This window comes from Trichosurus vulpecula, chromosome 2 (genome assembly GCF_011100635.1).
Source record: "Trichosurus vulpecula isolate mTriVul1 chromosome 2, mTriVul1.pri, whole genome shotgun sequence".
In the NCBI taxonomy this organism is placed as follows: domain Eukaryota; kingdom Metazoa; phylum Chordata; class Mammalia; order Diprotodontia; family Phalangeridae; genus Trichosurus; species Trichosurus vulpecula.
Window position 1 is genome coordinate 170094508 of NC_050574.1, and position 21451 is coordinate 170115958.

A 21451-nucleotide genomic window follows, 5' to 3' on the forward strand; every position below is an offset into this window, starting at 1 on the left:
GAAGAAAATTGAATGAATGCATGAAAATTAGAATTTGCTATATGGTGTCTGTGACATCATCATGAGACATCAAGAAATAATAAAACAAAGCCAGAAAACTGAAAAAAAAAAAAAGGAAAAATATGTGAAATGTCTCACGGGGTAAAGAACTGATATGGAAAACAGATTAGACAAGAAAAAAAGAGAAAGAGAGAATCATTGGACTACCTGAAATCCATAAACAAAGAAACAAAAAGAACCTAGCAATCATAGTTCAAGAAATCATAAAAGAAACTATCCAGATCTCTTACAACCAGAGGGCAAAGAAGAAATCAAAATAATATGCCAATCACTTCAAGAAAGAACTCCCAAAATGAAAACTCCTAGGAAATTATAGCTATAGTCCAGAGCTCCCAGTTCAAGGAAAAAAATATTGCAAGCAACCACAAATAATTCAAATACTAAAGATCCAAAATCATGATCATACAATATTTAAGAACCACCCCAATAAATGAAGAGAGGGCCTGGAATATGATACTCTAGGAGGCAAAGGAGCTAGGGTTACAACCAAGAATTACCTTCCTAGGAAAACAGTATAATCCTAGAGGGAAAAATGGATTTTTAATGAGACTACTTCTAAGCATTCCTGATGAAAAAAAAACAGAGGTGAATAGAAAATTTGACATACAAATACAGGAGTCAAGAGAGGCATAAAAAGGTAAACATGAGTGAGAAATCATAAGGAACTAAACAAAGTTAAACTGTTCATATTCTTACATGGGGAAATGATACATGTAACCCCTCAGAAATTTATCATTATTGGGAGTCACAGAGTGGTTGGGTGAGTTTCTGTTGTATTTGGATGAACTTGAAAGAAAAATGGAATGGATGTGGGGAAAGAATTTACTAGGAGAAAGATGAGGAAGAAAAAGAATGGGGGAAAATTATTTCACATAAACAGAATATAAAAAGAGGAGTTTATACAATAAGGAGGTGGCTATTGGAGGAAATAAATGGCACTCGAACCTCACTCTCATCTGAACTGGTTAAATGAGGAAAGAACACACAACACATATGGTTGGGTACATCTTATTCAATAAGGAAATGGAAAATAAAGAGGTTTAGGGAAAAAGGGGAAAAAAGAGGGGAATTGGATGACCACTTGTGGGGGATGCCAGAGAAGGTTGAATTCAGATTGAATTTAGACTAGATGATCTTCGAAGTGAATTCCAATTATGAGGTGTGATTCTATGTGACTCTTGCAGACTTTTAAAAATTTTGAAATTGAACCTAGATATTTATTTCTGTATTTACTATAGCCTTATTACCTTGGAGAAACTAGTATAGGTCAACATCTCATACCATATATCAAGATAAGCTCAAAATGGGCACATGATTTAGACAAAAAGGGTAACACCATAATCAAATTAGGGAACATGGAAAAATTACCTGTCAGATCTATGGCTAGGAGAAGAGTACATGAGAACTTGAGAATCCATGAGTTCAAGAGAAAGAAAGGCTCATAGGAACTAAAATGGGTCATTTTGATTACATAAAATTAAAAAGGTTTTGCACAAACAAAGCCAATGCAACTAATATTAGAAGAAAAGCAGGAATGGGGGGAGGAATCTTTGGGGGGAAATCTTTTTATCTTTGATAAATGTCTCATTTCTAAGATATATAGGGAACTGAATCAAATTTACAAGAATAAGAGCCATTTCCTAACTGATAAATGGTCAAGGGATATGAATAAGGAAGTTTCAAAGGAAGAAATCCAAGCTATCAACAGCAATAGCATGAAAAATCAGTATCAATAGCATGAAAAACATGTCCTAAATACTAATAATTAGAGAAATGCAAATTAAAACAAATCTGATGTACCAGCTGTCACCCATCAGAATGGCTAAGATAACCAAAAAAAAAAGATGACAAATACTAGAGGGCTGTGGGAAAACAGGTACACTAATGCATTGCAGATAGAACTATGAAATAGTTCAACCATTCTAGAAAACAATTTTGAACTATGCCAAAAAAAAAAGGTATTAAACTGTGTGTGCCCTTTGCCTCTACAATACCACTCCTAGGACTGTGCCCCAAAGAGATCAATAAAAGAGGAAATGGGCCACATGTAGAAAAATACTTAACAGCATTTCTTTTTATGGTGGCAAAGAATTGAAAACTGAGGGGATGACCAAAAACTGGGGAATGCCAGAATAAATTATGGCATATGAATGTGATGGAATATTATTGTGCTGTAAGAAATGATGATCGGCCCCTTCGGCTCCGCGGGACAGCCGACACTCCCTCCTCTCCTCCTTCGCACTGTGGGTGGCGGAGCAGGCGTGATGGACACAGTGCGAGTGTAAGAGATGACAACAGCCACACGACAAGAAGTTCTCAGTCTGTACCGCAGGATTTTCAGGCTTGCAAGGAGGTGGCATGCGGCATCAGGGCAGATGGAGGACACTATCAGAGAAAAGCAGTACATTATAAATGAAGCCAGATCGTTGTTCCAGAAAAACAAAAATCTTACAGATTCAGAACTAATTAAACAATGTATAGATGAATGCACAGCAAGAATTGAAATCGGATTGCATTATCAGATCCCATATCCAAGGCCAACTCACCTGCCTCCAATGGCCCTCACTCCCCTACAGAGTCATGGGCTTCAAACCCAGGAGAAGCTAAGGAAACTTTCCAAACCATTATATCTCAAGTCTCACAGTGAAGTTTCTTAATCCAGGCAATAGGTTTCTGTGTATAAACTGTGAGCCAGGCAGAGCCTGAGTGCAAACTGGGTAATGAATCTTTTCTCCTTGCCTTAAGTCCAGTCAGAGAAAAGAAAGACAAAGAATATAGAGTGTTTGCTGTAATTTCTCTTAAACACTCAGATATTTGGGTCCTTAATTTCAATAACACTCATTGAATGTCCTTGAATTTATCAGTATCAGTGTGTTCTACTAGATAGGAATATGCTAACTCCTAAAGATTATTCCTGATCATGATCTTAGTAACATCTTAGATGAAAGTCTGAACATAGCAAGAATTGGGTTTAAATTTAAATTTTAAAAATTATAATTGTGGAAATAATGTAGCTGTATACATAGAGAAAGCTGCACAATAGAGTCATGGCAGTACCTCTTAGCAGCTTTCTTGGAAGTTCTTAAAATTACTATGACTGTAAATCTCCGTGGGCCTTATTTTGTTTTGTATTTAAGTTATGGATATATTTAAAATAAGACCTTTTATGTTTTAATTCTCCAGATATGCTTTTTTGATAATGTCTTGACTCAAAGATAAACTTTTCATTAATATTCAAGTAGGCCAGTTTCTCCTTTACCACATTAGCAGAGTCCATCATATATACTCTATTCCCATCATCCCTTTAACTGTTAATAGAAGATATCATAGTATCTCAGGGAAATTTTGGGCAGGAAGGAAATATCCCAAATTTTCAGGAACTGATGTAGTGTATTTAATTCTATCCCTTAAATGCGTACACTGTACAAACAATGTCTAAAACATGTGACTTATAATTCTGGCCTCAAAGCCTCACTGCAAAATCATAGCACAATAGGTAAAAGTAATCACTATTTTCACTTGACAACAAAATGAGAATCTCACAAGCAGAAAAATATGCTGTGTAACTTAAAAGGCTGATTTGAAATCATGTACAAATAAGAAAAGGAAAGTCCAGATCGAACAGAGAAAGGACTGTGCCTTTGTGATAAGCCACTGAGAGTCACTGTGTATCAGTGTTTTGTTTTCAAAGATGATGAAAATCTTCAATAAAAATTGTTCATAAAAAAAAAAAAAGAAATGATGATCGGGGTTGGTTTCAGAAAAACCCAGGAATACTCTTATAAACTGATGCAAAATGAACCAAGAGAACAATTTGTACAATAACAACAATATTGTAAAGATAAAGAACTTTGAAAGACTTAGTAACTATGATCCACATAATGATCAATCACAACTCCAAAGAACTCATGATGAAACGTGATAGCTACTTCCAGATAAAGAACTGATGGACTAAGAGGAAAAATGGAAGTATGTTTCCTTTCTTCTTTTTTTTTTGACATGCCTAGTGTGGGAATTTGTTTTTAATGACTAGACACATTTGCAATGTGGAGGGAGAGAAGGGAGAGAATTCAGAAATGAAAATAAAACCAGTTAAAAAAATTTAGTAAAGTGAAAAAATGTAATTAAGAAGTATATAACAAAATAAATACAATAGAACATAAATAAGTTAATATATTTTCTAAATCAATGTGTAGGCCACAGGGATCTTCATTATGGTTTAGTAGCCCCTATTTCTATCTGAGTTTGATACCACTGAGGTAGAGGATGAGGAAATAGCAAAAATGAGGAGTAGGCATAGAGGTAAGAAGACAGAAGAAAAGGTTTGTGTCTAGCTCTTCTCTAATTCCTTAGAGAAATAGATGAGGACTTTATGAGGGTCTTGTTGTTATTCAGTCAATTCAGTTGAGTCCCCATTTGGGGTTTTCCTTGCAAACATACTGGAGTGGTTTGCCATTTCCTTCTAAGCTCATTTTACAGATGAGGAAGTGAGGTAAACAGGGTTAAGTGACTTGCCCAAGATCACATATCTAGTAAGTGGCTGAGACTGAATTTGAACTCAGGTCTTCCTGACTCTAGGCCCAGCATTATATCCACTTGTACCACCTAGCTGCCCCTTAATGAGGTTAAAACAAGACTATTAAGCAGCAGCAAGATCCTAGCTGGGTTGTGCACTATAAATTTATAGCATATGGAATGTTTGTATTTTTGGCAACGTTCAGCAGCCCTAGAATGTAATGGATAAATTAGAAAGCAGCAATTACCCAGGTCAGGGGGAATGGTAGGTGGTGAAAGGCAAGAGACTAAAAGGCAAGCAGTCAGTGAAATATTAAAGGGAGTATATAAAGTATATATATATATATTCAAAACAATATGGAAACAAGTGAAATCTTGGCCAAAGATACATCTCAGCATTGTGTCCCCATAAAATAGCTAAATGGGAATGTTGTATAATATTCTCTTAATTAAAAAATTTCTAAACTTTACTCCCTTTAAAACTGATCCATTTAAAACACATTGATTAAGATTATAACCAGAGGGTGGAGCCAAGATGGTGGCAGGAAAGCAGGGACCAGCATGAGCTCCCCCGCCCCCAAGTCCCTCCAAAAACCTATTTAAAAAATGGCTCTGAACCAATTCTAGAACTGCAGAACCCACAAAACAGCAGAGGGAAGCAGGGCTCCAGCCCAGGATAGCCTGGATGGTCTCTGGGTGAAGTCTATCCCACACGGAGCTGGGAGCTGGGAGCTGAGCAGAGCAGAGCCCAGCGTGAGCAGCGAGGACCAACCAGACCAGGAGCTGGGCAAAGCGGGCCCTAGTGCCCTGAATCAGTAAGCTGCGGCAGTTACCAGACTTCTCAACCCACAAACACCAAAGAAAACAGAGAAGGTTAGTGGGAAAAGCTGTGGGAGTGGAAGGAGTTCATGGATCAGCTTCCAGCCCCAGGGGCAGGGGAGGTGGGGCAGCTACAGCTGCAGTTGCTTCGGCCCCCAGGCCCACCTGGTGGGAGGAATTAAGTGGTGGATCAGAGCAGGAGTGCACAGCCTGCTGAAGATTTAAGCCCAGTCCAGGTTGGGGTTCTTGGGGAAGGAGTAGTGCTGGTGTGGCAGAGCTGGCACATGCCCCCCAAACGTGGAACATAGAACTCTCTAGTCTACAAGCAGTCATACCCCAACAAAAAACTCAAGGGTCAAGTTAGTTGGTTGGGAATATGGCCAGGCAGCAAAAACACACCTAGATTCAGTCTCAGACTTTGGATTCTTTCTTTGGTGACAAAGAAGACCAAAATGTACAGCGTGAAGAAGTCAACAACGTCAAAGAGCCTACACCAAAAGCCTCCAAGAAAAACATGAACTGGTCCCAGGCCATGGAAGAGGTCAAAAAGGATTTGGAAAAGCAAGTTAGAGAAGTAGAGGAAAAATTGGGAAGAGAAATGAGAAGGATGCAAGAAAACTATGAAAAACAAGTCAATGACTTGCTAAAGGAGACCCAAAAAAATACTGAAAAATACACTGAAGGAAACAACACCCTAAAAAATAGACTAACTCAAATGGCAAAAGAGCTCCAAAAAGCCAATGAGGAGAAGAATGCCTTGAAAGGCAGAATTAGCCAAATGGAAAAGGAGGTCCAAAAGACCACTGAAGAAAATATTACCTTAAAAATGGGATTGGAGCAAGTGGAAGCTAGTGACTTTATGAGAAATCAAGATATTATAAAACAGAACCAAAGGAATGAAAAAATGGAAGACAATGTGAAATATCTCATTGGAAAAACCACTGACCTGGAAAATAGATCCAGGAGAGATAATTTAAAAATTATCTACTTGAAAGGCATGATCAAAGAAAAAGCCTAGATATCATCTTTCAAGAAGTTATCAATGAGAACTGCCCTGATATTCTAGAGCCACAGAGCAAAATAGAAATTGAAAGAATCCATTGATCGCCTCCTCAAATAGATCCCAAAAAGAAATCTCCTAGGAATATTGTCACCAAATTCCAGAGCTCCCAGATCAAGGAGAAAATACTGCAAGCAGCCAGAAAGAAACAATTTGAGTATTGTGGAAACCCAATCAGAATAACCCAAGATCTGGCAGCTTCTACATTAAGAGATCGAAGGGCTTGGAATACGATATTCCAGAGGTCAATGGAGCTAGGATTAAAACCTAGAATCAACTACCCAGCAAAACTGAGTATCATGCTCCAAGGCAAAATATGGATTTTCAATAAAATAGAGGACTTTCAAGCTTTCTCAGTGAAAAGACCAGAGCTGAACAGAAAATTTGACTTTCAAACACAAGAATCAAGAGAAGCATGAAAAGGTAATCAAGAAAAAGAACAAGAAAAAGAAATTGCAAGGGACTTACTAAAGTTGAACTGTTTTGTTTACATTCCTACATGGAAAGATGATGTGTCTGATTCATGAGACCTCAGTATTAGGGTAGCTGAAGGGAATATGCATATACATATATATATATACATATATATATAAGTGAATGTGTATGTATGTATATATGCATGGGTATATATATATATATATATATATATAAAGAGAGAGAGAGAGGGAGAGAGAGAGAGAGAGAGAGAGAGAGAGACAGAGAGAGACAGAGAGAGAGAGCGGACACAGGGTGAGTTGAAGATGAAGGGAAGATACCTAAAAGAAATAAAATCAAATTAAGGGATGAGAGAGGAATATACTGAGAGAGGGAGATAGGGAGACATAGAATGGGGTGGATTATCTCACATAAAGGTGGCAAGACGAAGCAGTTCTGGGGGAGGAGGGGAGAGGGCAGGTGAGGGGGGAATGAGTGAATCTTGCTCTCATCAGATTTGGCCTGAGGAGGGAATACCATACATACCCAATTCGGTATCTTACCCCACAGGAAAGAAGAGGGAAGAAGATAAAAAAGGGGGGGATGATGGAGGGGAGGGCAGATGGGGGTGGAGGTAATCAAAAACAAACACTTTTGAGAGGGGACAGGGTCAAGGGAGAAAATTCAATAAAGGGGGATGGATTGGGAAGGAGCAAAATATAGTTAGTCTTTCACAACATGAATATTGTGGAAGGGTTATACATAATGATACACATGTGGCCTGTGTTGAATTGCTTGACTTCTTAGGGAGGGTGGGTGGGAAGAGAGGAGGGGGGAGAATTTGGAACTCAAAGTTTAAAAAACAGATGTTCCAAAACAACAAAAAAAAGTTTTTGCATGCAACTAGAAAATAAGATACACAGGCAATGGGGCGTAGAAATTTATCTTGCCCTACAGGAAAGGAAGGGGAAAGGGGATGGGAGGGGAGTGGGGTGACAGAAGGGAGGGCCGACTGGGGAACAGGGCAACCAGAATATATGCCATCTTGGAGTGGGGGGGAGGGTAGAAATGGGGAGAAAATTTGTAATTCAAACTCTTGTGAAAACCAATGCTGAACACTAAATATATTAAATAAATAAATTAAATTTAAAAAAAAGATTATAACCAGTTATGGTTGGTCAACATTGAGAGTTGGTCGTAGAGAATAGGGATGAACAAGAAACTGTTGATCACAATAAGGATGAAGAAGAATTGGTTTGATATTAAAGAAGAGATTAAGCTCAGGAGATAAAATTTCAAAATTCTGAATTTAGTGGTAATACAATTCTGTAAGATAGTAAAGTCAACAGTATGACCATGTTGGTATATGGCTGATGTGAACTGAGTATCTCTCCTATGAAGAAAGAGATTTGCATCTTTTTCTAAAGACAAATGATTTCTATAAGGAAGAAAAGGAGAAACTGCACAAAGAGATTAATATGTATTTGCCAGAAATGTATTGATTTACTTGCATTAAAAAAAAAACAGAGAAAATGTAAGCTAACTATGGCTAAAAACACAACACTACATGAGGTAGGCATTTAATAAATGATAAATGAACAAATGAATGACATTGATAAAATGGAATGTATCCAAAGGAAGGCAGCTAGGGAGGGTGAAGGGACTAGAAATCATGCCATATGAAGATAAGTTCAAGGAATTGGAGATATATGGCCTGGGGAAATGAAAACATGCACATGAGCTATCTGTCTTCAAGTATTTAGAGGATTTTGTGTAGGGGTTAGGTTTGCTCTGGTTGGCCCCAAACCTAGGAATAATGAGTAAAAGCCAAAGCAAAGGTAAATTCTGGCTTGATATAAGGAAAAACTTCCCAAAAATTAACCTTCTATCATATAACAAAGTAAAATGTGGTGGCTCAGGAGAAAATGAGTGCCTTATCACTACAGGTTTCCAACTGGAGGCCGGATGACCACTTGGGGGATAGAGGGCAGATGCCATAGAAGGTATTACTCTTCAGATTGAATTTGGACTAGAGGATCTTTGAGGTGAATTCCAACTATGAGATAATGCGATTCTATGTGATTCTTACAGACTTTTAAAAACTTTGAAATTGAACCTAGCTGTTTATTTCTGTATTTACTATAGCCCCATTCTCTTGGGACAAGGCAGTGAAAATATCAAAATACAAAACCTAAATTCCCAATTCATCTATGAGCATTTTCTCACTTATCTGCCATTGATTGCTGATATGGAGTTATCTTTATGATGTTTTCATGTTATAAAATCATAGTATACACTGAAGATTTGTATGATTAGAAAATGAAGGTTGCTGATTATGTAGAGTGATAGATAATAGTAGACACATTGGTACTCCTCTGAAATATTAGAAGAATCATAGAAAGTTCTCTAAAACCTCAGGCCAATCCTCTATGAAGAATTTATGGACATATATGGATAAGAACTGCCCAAGATGAGACTAGGTAGAGGTATTTCAATCTGCATTGATGGAGTGGGCACCTGTGCTAATGAAATCAAAGATCCATCGAAGTATCAATGTTAAATTTAGGTATGGCACAGTGGAAACAATGAAGCTTTGGAATCAGAAAACCAGGGTTTGAATTCTTGCTCTGCTTCTTGATACCCATGAGGCCTTGGACAAGTTGCTTAGCTAATCTGGGCCTCAGTTTTCTCATCAGTAAATTAATGGAAATTAAACTAGATGACATTCAAGGTCACTTCTGCCTCTTAAACCTACGACACAAAGATCCCATGACAACAATACAAAGCATACCATTTTATCTTACGCACTCAAAGCTGATGAAAGTACCAGATAAGTAGAGATACATGGTGATTAGATATTTATTGCCTACAGTGTGGGTTCACAATCTAACCTAGCAATAAAATAATGCTCATATACTGATTTTAGGTATAGAAGAATTAAAGGCAGCTGTTGTTTGGAAATAAATGCCAGGTTTTCTCATCCCAGCTAAAATCAGGATAGCATAGGGAGGAAGGATTGTAGTTGCCATACGGACATCATGATTCTCAGAACTTACTAACTCACTAGAACAAGTCACAACCAATTGCAGCTTTGTCTTTTCCTGCAATAAAAATATGTAAATAATCCTGGCTATCTCCCCACCTTACAAAGATGTTGTAAAAATCAATGCTTGGCAAATAGTAGACACTTAACAAATGTTTATTGGAAATACCCAGTAGAACATAAGCTCTATGAGGGCAAGGAATGGTTTGTTGCTGTCTTTGGATCACAGCACCTAGCACAGCACTTGGTACATAGCAGTCACTTTTAAAATGTTGTTGAATTAGTGAGAAAAAAGGAAACTAAAATAAGATAATTCATATTAAAGTACTTTAGGAGAAAGGAAATGGGAACATTTCAATGATTAGTCACATTTCCTTTTGTCAACCTCTATGAATCCAAAACTTCTTTGATCATTATTTTGAAATGATGAACTTAGGTAAAATAAAGGGGGGTGGAGAGGGGATTCCACTTCTAAAAAGTTTGAAAGAAAATTAGCGGGGAGAGGGATATGGAATGGATCAGGACTCAGGAAAAAGCAACCTATAAAGTCAACCAAATACACTATTGATTTTCTAAGCTCTTGACTGTTGTTTTCTGACACTTAGACCTATTTACATTTAAATACAAACTATGAACCAGGAAATGATGGTGCCTCCAGTTGACTGAATTATAAGGAATGTCTGTATTAAACTTCATTTCTGCTTCCTAGATAAGCAAAAATCTGGTGGGATTCAGGAAGGACTTGAGCTTGATGCAAAAGAAACACGTTCTTTTGGAAACAATCTATGTGATCCATTCCTCCAAAGCTCCTCGGAATCTGTACTATAATCAGACGTGGGGAGATGGCTTCCAACTCTACAGCTTTGTAGTTCTAAACAACTGAGGCCAGTGTAATAAGTGCATGGGAAAGTGGCTAGAAAAAGCAAAAGATCAAAGGAAGGTCATGCAACTGAAAGGCTGCTTCTTCCCCAGGGTGCTCACTTCACTTCCCCTCCCATGAGTTTATATTTTATGGCTTCCAGTTTATAGTTCTTAATGTATCACAAAAGACTTGAAACATCTGCATTTCTCTCTTGTATTCAAAATACATTTGTGCAGATAATTTGGTTCTGATGCTCAGATTTAAAAATTCAATTCTAAATTATCTGTATTAATAGAGGAGAAATAGATCACAGATAATGCCAAATAACACGGAATTTTAAAATTATAATATTCTTTGAAAGTAATTTTTGTGCACACCTTTCGCTATGTCTCTGATGTATTAGAAAATGGTAATACTTCAAGCAAAATTGAGACTAGGTTGTAAAAGTCTTCTCAGTTTCTTCACCTTCCTCCTTCATTCAATTTCTCCAGTTTTACAATTCATGCTAGAAATGAACTGTATCACCCCTGGGAGTAATAGGGAGGGTTGGCTTCAAACAGAATGGGACTCCCAAGGGAAGCTTTTGGTTCTCTTCTTCCCTAGGGCAGGAGCATATTGCAAATGTATTGGCTTAAAACGTCTTCCTTCTCCTTACATCAACAGAGCACTTAATTAAACAGAAGTGACAGTGTCAATAATAATTTGAAAAATTTGCAATTCAGATAAGCCAGGGTTCACTTTGCTTTGTACATGAATAGCACATTTCACCAGGGGGTCTCCTAAGAATTTATAAACAAATAATAGGCACTATTTCATATAAACCAGGCATGCTTAGGGCTCAAAGGAACTCTGGAGATCATGTAGACTAACAGTTCTCAAAGTGTAGTCCAAATACGGGCCCCTGAGACCCTTCCTGAGGGTTTAAGAGGTCAAACTTATTTTCATAATAATACTAAGATATTATTTGCCTATTAAAATAGTCCTCCCTTTTCCAACTACATGCCTGTTTGAGGCCAAATTTTCTTCATATACTTAAACTGAAAAAACAACATACCACAACAGACTGAATGCAGAAACTCCAGTTGTCTTCCATGAAACCAGACATTAAAGAAGTTGCCAAAAATATGTAAAACAATGCCACTCTTCTCACTAATTTTTTTTGTTTTGGAAAATATACTCTTGATATTAAAAGTTATTTATGTTAACAAGTAATTTTAAATTATTAATAAATGGATTTTTAAATGTATCAATTTTAATTTTTAACATGTTAATATTAATTGACATAACCCACATTAAACAAAAGCTCTTTGGGGTCCTCAATAATTTTAAAGATTGTGACAGGGATCCTTAACAATTTTAAGAATATAAAGTAGTCCTGAAAGCAAAAAAGTTTGAGACTTGCTGATGTAGTTCAACTTCTTGACTTCACAGATGAGAAAACTATATCAAAGTATTGGGCAATATTCCAGCAATGCATGAATCCTTAAAGTCAGAAGTTAAGCAAAGTCTTTGATTTTATTATTCCAGTACAACTTCCTTCATTGAGGGAAACTGACACACAGAGTGATAAAACTCTGACTGAAATTAAACTCCATACTCTAAAGTCTCTTCACTTCTCTAACATCCTCTCTTGTTTCTGATACAAATCAAAGGCTAACCCAAACCAAAGTATGCAGAAGCACTGTGCCCTGAGCACTTCAAACATGTAGAAGCAGTGCCCAATAAATGCTTATTAAGTGACTTCACATTGCAGAAGACTTAAGAAAGAAAGTCTTCTCCACCTTCCATTACTCGAGACTTCTTAATTCTGCACTTAACCTAGGGCAGGAGACCTTTTGTGAAATGTTATCTTTGGGTCTCAGAATTTTAATTTAACACCATTGGCTTCAGATGTTACAAAACTCTACCCTAATCATAAAAATGTCTCACCACTCAGCTAGACAAATTCCCCTTCCTTTTCCCAGTCATCTTACACGTTACTCACCCTCACCTACACTGTGATTGAATTAACACTAGCCTCCTTATTCACACTCCAGTTCTTCACACTCCAGACTGGACATTTTCAAGGTCTGTTTCCCAAACCTGGAATTCTCTCTCTCTTCATCTCCATTTCCTGGCTTCCTTCAAATGTCATCTAAAATCTTACCTTCTAAAGATGCCTTTCCTTATGCCCCTTAATGCCAGTGCTTTGCCTTTTTCATCATCTCCAATATATTCTGTATATATCTTGTCTATAAGTAATTATTTGCATGTTGTCTTCCCAATTAGACTGTGAGCTCTGTGAGAGATAGGACTGTCTTTTACCTTTCTTTGATCCCCAATATTTAGCACAATGCATGGAACATAGTAGATGCTTAATAAATGCTTACTGACTGGATGACTGACTGCTAGAGATTCATAAGCTAGGGAGACTAGTTTTTTTTGTTGTTGTTGTTGTGTTTTTATCTACAAAAAATATAGCACTAAAAAGAAATTGATGTCCAAAGAAGCCCTCTGTCCCAAGAAGTTAAGGTGTCCAAGATTGAGTTGAAGTACCCCTGGCATTTCACACGCTCCTCTCTTACTCAGGATTTTCATTAGCTGCCAATCCAATTTCATCTCACAATTAGTCACCCTTCTCCTACTGATTCCCATACTCTGCACCTACACCAATCCTTTGCCATATCTTTGGAGGGGCATTACCCCTGTCTCATTAGTATTTTTTCCATTAAAGGGAAAAACAAAGCAAATCCTACTGATCTTTTTCATTAGCAGATTAAAAAAAAAACAACCTTCTCTCTTCCTTTTGCCAAAGGAGAAAGATACTCTTCTGGAAGTTAATTCAGCATGTGACAGGGACACAGTTTATTATCATTAGTCATTTTGCTGTCATCACAGAGTGAAAGAAGATTTGAATTGGAAGGGACCGTATAAGACATTTAAACAAATCCATATGTAAAAGGAATCGCTACTATAATGTACACAACAAGTAGTCATCTTCTTCTTGAAGACCTCTAAAGAAGGGGAATACATTATATCTCAAGGTAGTCCAGCCCACTCTTAGAACTCTTTTAGGAAGCTTTTCCTGACATCAAGCCTAAATTTGTGTTTTTGCAACTTCCTCCCCTTTCTCCTTGTTCTTCCCACTGGGGCCATACAGAACAATTCACAGCCCTCTTTCGTTTAGCAGCCCCTCAGATACTTAAAGACAGTTATCATGTGCCTTCCTGAGTTGTCTCTTCTCCAGGCTAAACACAAGCTGTGGTGCCTTCAAATCGATCCTCATGTGACATGGACAAAAAGGCCCTTCACCATACTAGCTGCCTTTCTCTGGATACTCTTTAGCTTATCAGTGTCTTTCTTAAGCTGTGAATCATAGAATTAAACATAATATTCTAGATGAGGTCTGATAAAAGTAAAGTGCAGGGAAGAATCACTCCCTTCTTCCCATAAGCTATTCCTCTCTTAATGCAGCCCAAGATGGCATTAGCTTCTTTGATTGAAACGTCTGACTCACTGAGCTTGCAGCAAACTGTTTGCTCTCCAATTATGCTTCCCCCTTCTTATCCTTGTGAAGTTGATTTTTATGCCCAAGTGTATGACTTTACATTTGTTCCTATTAAATGTAATCTTATTAGATTTCTCCCACTGCTCAAGAATGTCAAGATCTGCATTTCTTAAGCTGTCTTTACTGTGGTGATAATGCTGTTGGAAGTTCTACAAAGAACACTGAGGCCTCTTGCCTTCCTAATTCTTACAGTGTAAGATGAATAATGTCAATACACCAAATATGTAAGTGCATAAACGTAAGTATTACAGATCCACAAATTAAACATAAAAGAAATATGTATTTATATGATACAAAAGTAACACAGTTGCTTCTGTTACCCCCCAACAAGATAAAAGAAAAGTAAAATGTTACATCAAGTTGAACAGATTGTAATTTTCTACTGGGGATGGTGTCAGGAGGAAGCAAAAAGGTCACACATGGCCAAGGGAACAAAGGCAAAGCCTTATATAACCAGCTGTCAGCTGGTACATGATGTCTAAACTTGGACTTTAGGCATGAAGTGACTTTATTCTTACTAATAAGTTTCACATGCCAGATAGTTCTCTAAGAAGTCTTTGTCAGTAACTCGAAAATGACTGAAATAGCCTCAGCAGCTTACAAAGACAGAAACCAAACAAGTTGACCTGAGAGAAGAAGCAACAGAGGTTTTTGGTTTTTTTTTTCCTCAAAGCACAACTGGGCATTTGCCTATGGAGTAGGTTTCATTTTTCACACTTTTCCAGGATGAAGGAGAGAGAGGAATAGCAGCCTGCTGCTGCTGGGAACATTGCCTGATGGCCTGACACCATGGGAATTTCTTTGGCTTGCTTCACTGAGGACGTGGAAATATACAAGTTCACTGGATCATAGGATTAAGAGTACACAAGACCTTCAAGATTGAATTCTTTGAGGCAGAATTCAGGCATATATCCTGCTCATGCATTATATGGTCATGTACTGTATAAGAAGAATAATTTTAATTCTTTATATTTTCATTCTTTCAACAAACCTTGAGATTCATTTAAGTTCAAGATCTGTGAATTAATGAACAAGATTGCTCCCACATTGCACGTCTTGGTAGACAGTGTTACTGTAGCCCAAAATATGAATCACCTGGTGACCCACCCTCTGGTGATAAACCTTTATGAACTTATCTAGGAAAGCCTGGAGATGACAGACACATGTTACATTTTATATCTATAGAGAGATATACATATACGCAGGATTTCCCAAAAGTCTTAGTGCAGTTTAAAGTTTTAATAGCTAAATAATTTAAGTTGACTGGAAATCTCAAGTATTCAAATGTTCCTTTAAGTCATGCCGATTACATGCCATCCATGGATTCCACAGGCTTCCATGGGTAATTACTGGGTCAGTGTTAAGAGGATGAATCTAGGGTTAACTTAAATTAATGGAGTAGAGTATTCAAGATATAATTTACATAAGATAAAAATTTATAGTAATTTCAATATAAAATTTATGTGAGATATAAACTTGGAGAGTTGTGCCCCAACTAATCTTTTTATTACTTACTGATTGGTCCTTAAAATTTTCCCCTTAGAGCTGCATCCCTTTGACTTAAAGCTTTTATTCTTGTGAAAATATGAATAACCTTAGGAAGGGTAACTCAATAAATCGTTCTGTAATGACAATGAGAGTAGCAGGAAAGGCATGGATGGTGCAAAGTAAGAATCTTGCAGTCTTTAGACTGTCTACAAACATTAATGTAATTCTTGGGGCTCGAAATGCAAGATCTTTGTTCAATTACCAATAAGAGGACATACTTCTTGGAGCAAGAGAATAATATGAATCTTGACATTTTCATGATCAGCAAAGTCAAATGACAAAAACTGAATTCTCCTTGGAAATTTAATAAAAGAGTTGGCAGAGCTGGTTTTATCATCTTTCCAAAGGCAATAAGAAACATTATATTATAGGAAACTTGGTCATCTTGCCTCATAAGGAGCATTTGCAAAAAGACAACTATGAAAATAATTATAAGTTTAATGCCTACATCTAATGCAAAGAAAAAGGAAGTAGAGGAATTTTATTGAGGTGATGACCTTCCAAATTCAATAAGTATATATATATATATATATATATATATATATATATATATATATATATATATACACATATGTATACATATATATGTATGTATATATGTGTGTATGTATATGTATACATATACACATATTTAAATATTCAAAGATTTGAATGCAGAAGTGATAATAAATAAGGAGGGCTAAATCTTGTGGAAAACATTTTAGCAGTAAGAAACAAGAAAGATCAAGGCTAGCCAACTATAGACAAGCCTTAAGCCTATTATGCCATATTTTCATTGAAAAGCAAAGCAAAAGGCCTTAGACATGGCAAGTATCATATAAGTTCATCCTCCCAAAAATGGAATTGATTTTTTAACATACATGAAATGATTTATTACTTATGTGTATAGAGTGATAGATTTGTAGTCAGGAAAACCTGAATTCAAATACTGCTTCAAACACTTAGTAGCTGTGTTTAATTCTGAACAAATCACAACTTTCCTGAGCCTCAATTTCATCATCTAGATAGTAAGCTCCTTGAGGACAAGGACTATCTTTTGCTTCTTTTTGTATCCCTGGCATTTAGCACACTGCCCAGTGCATAGTAGGCCCTTAATTAGTATTTATTGATTGATCATCTGCAAAACGGGATAAGAGAAAATCTGTAAAGCAATTTGCAAACCTTAAAGCAACTTGTAAATATTAGCTATGCTGCTGCTGCTGCTGCTGGGTGAGGAATTTACTAATCAGCTATCCGAAGAGATTACCAAATTTTTAGAATAAAATAAAAACATCTACCACATTTAAGAAAGAAGAAAAATGAGATAATGTGGCTCACAGTTGAGGCAACTACAATTTAAATAAGTTATTGATGGGGGCAGCTAGGTGGTGCAGTGAGTAGAGCACTGGCCCTGGAGTCAGGAGGACCTGAGTTCAAATTTGGCCTCAGACACTTGACATATTAGCTGTGCGACCTTGGGCAAGTCACTTAACCCCAATTCCCCTGCCTTCCTCACTCAAAAAAAAGAAGTAAGTTATTGATGTCCCCTGAATGGTAAACAGATCAAAGAACAACCAATTAAAGACTAACCCTATTTCTGAAAGAAATATAACTGACATAAATCAATTACCACAATAAGGAGAACAAACAAATCTACAAACTTCCTCAGACAACAAACTTTTGATCTTGGGAGAAAGAGAGATACAGTAGACACAAGCAACACTAGTTTAAAATGCAAATTCATTTAAAAAATCTCACAGAAAAGGATGGTGAAAGATTATTAACAGTATTGCTTCATAAAACAATGAGAAGTGGAAGGGACGGAGGAAGAAAGTTTATAGAAATCCTGATGAAGAACCCTACTAGGCAAAATCATCCCAAGAACACTTACGAATGAAACTGGAAGACAACGAATAGATGAAAACAAATGGAAAATGTCAATATTTATATAAGACATTCTTCTTTCCATCAATGCCAGTGGCACTCCCACATTTGAACTCCAGCATCACACTTTCTGAAGTGTTACATGAAAGTGCAGAAAGGGTAGGAAAGAAAACAAAAATTTGTATTGTTGTCGTTGTTATAAGGGTTTCCTTTCCCCTTTTTTATAGCTCTTAAATTGAAGGGGAAGTGGGAAGAAGAGAAAATGAATACTTATAAAAAATAATAATTTTTTTTAAAAAAAGGAATGCTGGAAAAAGCTAGCAGACAAAACCAAATATAAGAAAGAAAAGATCTACCTTGGAGGTGCTGATTTTGAGGGCACAAAGGCATACATTTTCAAGATACCTGCAGGAGGTACAAGAAGCTTGGAAAAAAAAAATCATGGACCTTTTTATTTACTTCAAAATATCAGTAACTACTGACACATGTACTTACTTTCCTGTTGCTACAAAAGCCTATGAGGATAATCATCATAGACCTTGAGGACATCCTTGATGAATATTTGAAAAAGCAAGGAATAAAATATTAGACATATGTTCACAAAAAGTATTCATCACTATCACAGAGAAAGGAGATACAGAAGAACAGGGGAACATACATTTACTCAGTGACTACTAAGTGCCATATACTGCGCTAATAGCGTTATAAATAGTGTCTCATTTGATCTTCACAATAACCCTGGAAAGTAAGTGTTAATATTATCCCCATTTTACAGTTGAAGAAATGGAGGCAAAGGCGAAGAGACTTGCCCAGGATTACATAGGTAGTAAGTATCTGAAGCTGAATTTGAACTCAGGTCTTCCTGACTCCAAGCCCAGTATTCTATCCATTGTGCCACCTAACTGCTCCAGATACAGCACCAAGTTGAAGTTGAAGAAGAATTAACAGTAAGACTCCCCAAAGTCTTACGGATGACATACTAACTAAACACTACTCAGATTCCTAAATGTAACAATTGTTTTTCAGAGTTGGGCCTACCCATCCACATGGTAAAAACCAAGTAGATTAAGAATTTCTATTGACCAGACTGTGATATGCAATTGAATTAACAACATATAGGGCTTGTCCCTCTTAGTGTGTATTACAGAAAATGCAAGGAGACAATGAGGTCCGAAACTGAATAGAAGTGGAAGAGAACGCTAGATTGCCTCTGGGAAATTATGAAGTTCTTTTAATGATCGTTAAGACTGGCACTAATTTAGTAAGCTGAGGGCAACCAAGATGCCTAAGTGGAGACAAATACAACATAGAAAAACAGAGAAGGTTAAAATTGATGCCAATCAGGAATGGAATTGGGTCTGTGAGTGGCCGTTGCACTTACAGACTGGGGAAAATAGGGAAACACAGTCTTAAAACAAATAATAATAATATGGTATCCATGTATATGGCAAAATAAGGCAAAGGGGAAGGAAATAAGCATTTATATAGAGCCTCTTGTGTGCCAGGCATTGTGCTAAGTGCTTTAGAAATATCGCTACATATATGCTTTACAAGGCTCTTTTGATCCTCACAACAACTCTGAAAAGCAGATGCAGTTATTATTGCCATTTTACAGCTGAGGAAACTGAGGCAAACAGAAGTTAAGTGACTTGCCCAAGGTCACACAGCTAGTATGCATATGAGCCTGAATTTTAGTTCAGGTCTTCCTGACTCTAGGGCCAGCACTTTTTTTTCACTGTGCCTTGAAAAATGTAACCAAGATAACTTTGTTCAATGATCTTCTGTTTATTCATATAAAATGAGGCACAAAACAAAGGTATTTGCTCCTTTAGCAGAAGTTATCTAATGAAGAATTCAAATGGACAAAAGATTCCCTAAGGATGGTAAGGTCCTCCAAATGCTCCTGCTATATTATGACATTATATTGGTAGCATCAAGCCCTGGAACATTGAAGAACCTCTTAAATGAGATCTATACTCACGTAACAGAGTGTAGCTAACTATACAGGAAAAAACAAGTGAATAAAGAAGGTCTATTGTACAGACTTTGACATGAAGTTGGATGGACAACCTATAGAGATGGTCCATCAATACTTGGCCAAATACTTCATGTGAACCTCCTCCAGAACTGAACAGAAGGTAGAAAACAGTCTTGGTTGTCTTTGGGAAATTACACAGTCAATGATCCAAGTTCTCTCTAAAACAAAGGCCAATCTTTTTGGGATCAATAGTCTTTCAGAGATGACAAATGACTGCAAGTAACGGAACATGACAGTCTCTAGAGATTTAAAGTTGCAGGTCACCCAAAGAACAATGGAAGGGCACAAGTAGGCTGACACATGGGATCATAGATCTGAGCAAGGAGTAGTGGGGCATGATAAATGTTTAAGAACTGATTCTGAAAAAAGAATGCATGTATGTATGTGTATATATGTGTGTACACACACACATATATGCAGATAAGCTTATTGTAAGTTTTACTGATATAAAGGATATATAGCACACAATTTACAACTGATAATAAAATACAATATTCTTCATTACAAAGTCCATATAGCAAATTGATTCTCACAGAATGCTTTTGTTGATTTTTGCTGAACTCTTGTATCTGTAGCTAACTTGTGGCAGCCATTCAATCATGCTTTGACAAAATGCAGTTGCATCCCAGTTCACTAACTCTTTTCCCAATAAGTTTATTGTCATTAAATCTGATGTGTGACCTACTGTTAAACTATTTCTCACTCTCAAACATATCACATTCATTAAACTGAAGCCTCTTTCAGCCTCAACCATACTGACTGCAATAGTGCTGCAGTAGCTTTTTATATTTTTCAGAGATTATAGCATTGTTTCATTCTATGTTAAAATCAATTTCATGTTTTAAAATTTCACTTAAGTGACACAATTTTTTTTCACCAGTTGTCCATGATGAAGTTCATTTTTCATAAGGCCAAGTATATGATTCTAATAAACAAAAATAATATTAAATGGTTTCATTGTTTTTTTCTGTCCAATAAAAAATATGTTTAGGCTTAAAAAATTATATTTTCTAGGAACACATTCTTAGGAAGAGCATTACATTTATTTTTAATTGAATGGGATGTCTTTAAACTTCTCTGACTTATTCAAATCTTTGATTTGGGAGTTAGGCTTTCCAATACCAATTTTCAAATTCTCTAAAGCTCTTAGGTTGTATTTGATTCGTTTTGTGCTCTCTGAATGTTAAATGATCTTGACTGCATTGTAGTTGAAAGTAATAAAAATTCTTCCAAAGTGTCAATCATTAAAGCAAAGTAATACAAGAAATTAATGTACACCAAACTCTTTGCCAAGTCAGAATAAGAACAAGAATAGGAAAAATGCTTACATGATGCAGGCAGGATAGATGTACCACACAGCAGTAGGCAGCTCATAAACTAGAGTGTCACCCCTCTCAGTACCAGGACTCAACCAATTTTAATCATTTCAATATCAAATTCTTGAGCTGGTTTCTAGCTCAGTTTGGTTTCTTTGAGGTTGGTGATGACTAGAGGGAATATTTTGAATGACTAACTTGTTTTATCTCAGATAGTGAACATTAAGTAATGATTGCAATCAATGATTTAAACACTGCTAAATAAATAATGATTTTAGTAAAACTTTCTAACAACTTCGTAGCTAGTCCAGACTTTCTCTCCAACATTGTAGCAGCACTATCAGAAGAAAATGTAATTAAGTTCAC

At 36.6% G+C, this 21451-nt stretch overlaps 1 protein-coding gene across 1 annotated transcript; it reads left to right on the forward strand.

The window, feature by feature from the left end:
* Positions 1 to 2296: 2296 nt before the first annotated feature.
* LOC118838307 (LYR motif-containing protein 1-like) lies at positions 2297 to 3152 on the forward strand. The gene has a single exon (XM_036745554.1). The coding sequence runs from the start codon at positions 2349 to 2351 to the stop codon at positions 2715 to 2717; it is 369 nt and encodes a 122-aa protein (XP_036601449.1). The 5' UTR covers positions 2297 to 2348; the 3' UTR covers positions 2718 to 3152.
* Positions 3153 to 21451: the final 18299 nt, after the last annotated feature.

What these genes read in the sequence shown, in the direction of transcription:
- LOC118838307 (XM_036745554.1), top strand. Translation starts at nt 2,349, where the DNA reads ATGACAACAGCCACACGACAAGAAGTTCTCAGTCTGTACCGCAGGATT.